The sequence below is a fragment of the Perkinsus marinus genome (genome assembly GCF_000006405.1).
Source record: "Perkinsus marinus ATCC 50983 genomic scaffold scf_1104296942944, whole genome shotgun sequence".
Taxonomy (NCBI): Eukaryota; Perkinsozoa; order Perkinsida; family Perkinsidae; genus Perkinsus; species Perkinsus marinus.
Window position 1 is genome coordinate 1 of NW_003211989.1, and position 1,127 is coordinate 1,127.

The 1,127-nt window shown below is 52.9% G+C and overlaps 1 protein-coding gene across 1 annotated transcript; it reads right to left on the minus strand.

Annotated features, from left to right (window-relative positions):
* Positions 1-214: 214 nt before the first annotated feature.
* Pmar_PMAR026640 (hypothetical protein) lies at positions 215-1,011 on the minus strand (the record flags this gene model as incomplete). The annotated part of the gene is made up of 5 exons (XM_002781275.1): positions 215-311; positions 359-529; positions 580-722; positions 771-864; positions 908-1,011. 5 exons carry the CDS (start codon positions 1,009-1,011, stop codon positions 215-217), a joined length of 609 nt encoding a protein of 202 aa, XP_002781321.1.
* Between the last annotated feature and the right edge of the window lie 116 nt (positions 1,012-1,127).

The following is a 1,127-nucleotide window of genomic DNA, read 5'->3' on the forward strand; positions in this document are numbered from 1 at the left end:
GTCCCGTGCTCGGAGGCGTGGACGTGACATTCTCCGAAACTTCTGCCTCTGGCGGAGGCTTTTTCAATGCCGACTTCACAGATGGTGGTGGCGCTGGCACTACAGGCTGTGTTAGAGGACGCGACGAGCTCTTCGCCTGTGAGTCTTCAGCCAATAAGGAGCTCCTAACACGCAGGAACACTTTAGGTAGAAATACTTTAGTATTACTACTCCCTTACCTCTTCTTCCTTTCCGCCTTGCCCATACCAGCAAGGGCTTCCTCCTTCTCGAGAACAGCAGCATCCTTCTCTCTCTTGTACGTCACAATGAGCCTACCCACCATCATGACCATCACCGGCCACCCCAGCAACCTCCCCACTTCGCGCTTTGAATAGCCTCGCATCTCGCCTCAGCAGCCATCCGTTTGAAATCGATGTTGCGTGTAGCCAAGTCAGCATATTCATCTTTCAACTGTCGTATCTCGTATCGTAGTTGTCGTGCAGTAGCCTCCGTCTTCTCCTCACTCGCTGACAACTTCCCCGATTGCAGCCTGAGCCGACACCGATCGAGCCACGATGGGAATACCAAATGTGACGATACCTTTTAATTCTTTCCTCAAGTCTATTCTGTTGCTTGTGTCCCTCCGCCAGCTCCTTCGTGAGCTCCTCGACCCTCACTTTAGCTTGGAGGAAGTCGTCGTAGGTCGCCTTGTACCGCTCTGGTAAGTCCACCAAATTACGTATCTGACCTCGCAGACAGTAAGATTCAGATGAGGTCCGGAATCGGCCTACAGCAACCTCCCATCCCTTCTCAGCCCCTCGAACTGCATCACCAATTGACGACTTCACACGCAGCAGCTCTCCACGCAACGCCTCCTTCTGGACCCTACAACCACCATAAGGCCCCTCCTAAGAAGCACCAACCCTACTTATGCTCCTCGAGGGCCGCCTTGAGCTCCTTTACTTTAACATCAGCAGCTGTTTGTAGACTAGCCAAGGCCCGCTCTGAAGGGTAGGAGGAAAAGGAAGGCATTGAGCTCCTCTATTTTCTCGAACGCTCCGAACCACAATAGCACATTTCTGGAGACTACTGACCCCGAGGAACTGAGTGCGCGCGCTGATATTTCTGTTGCTACTGCTGCTGACTAC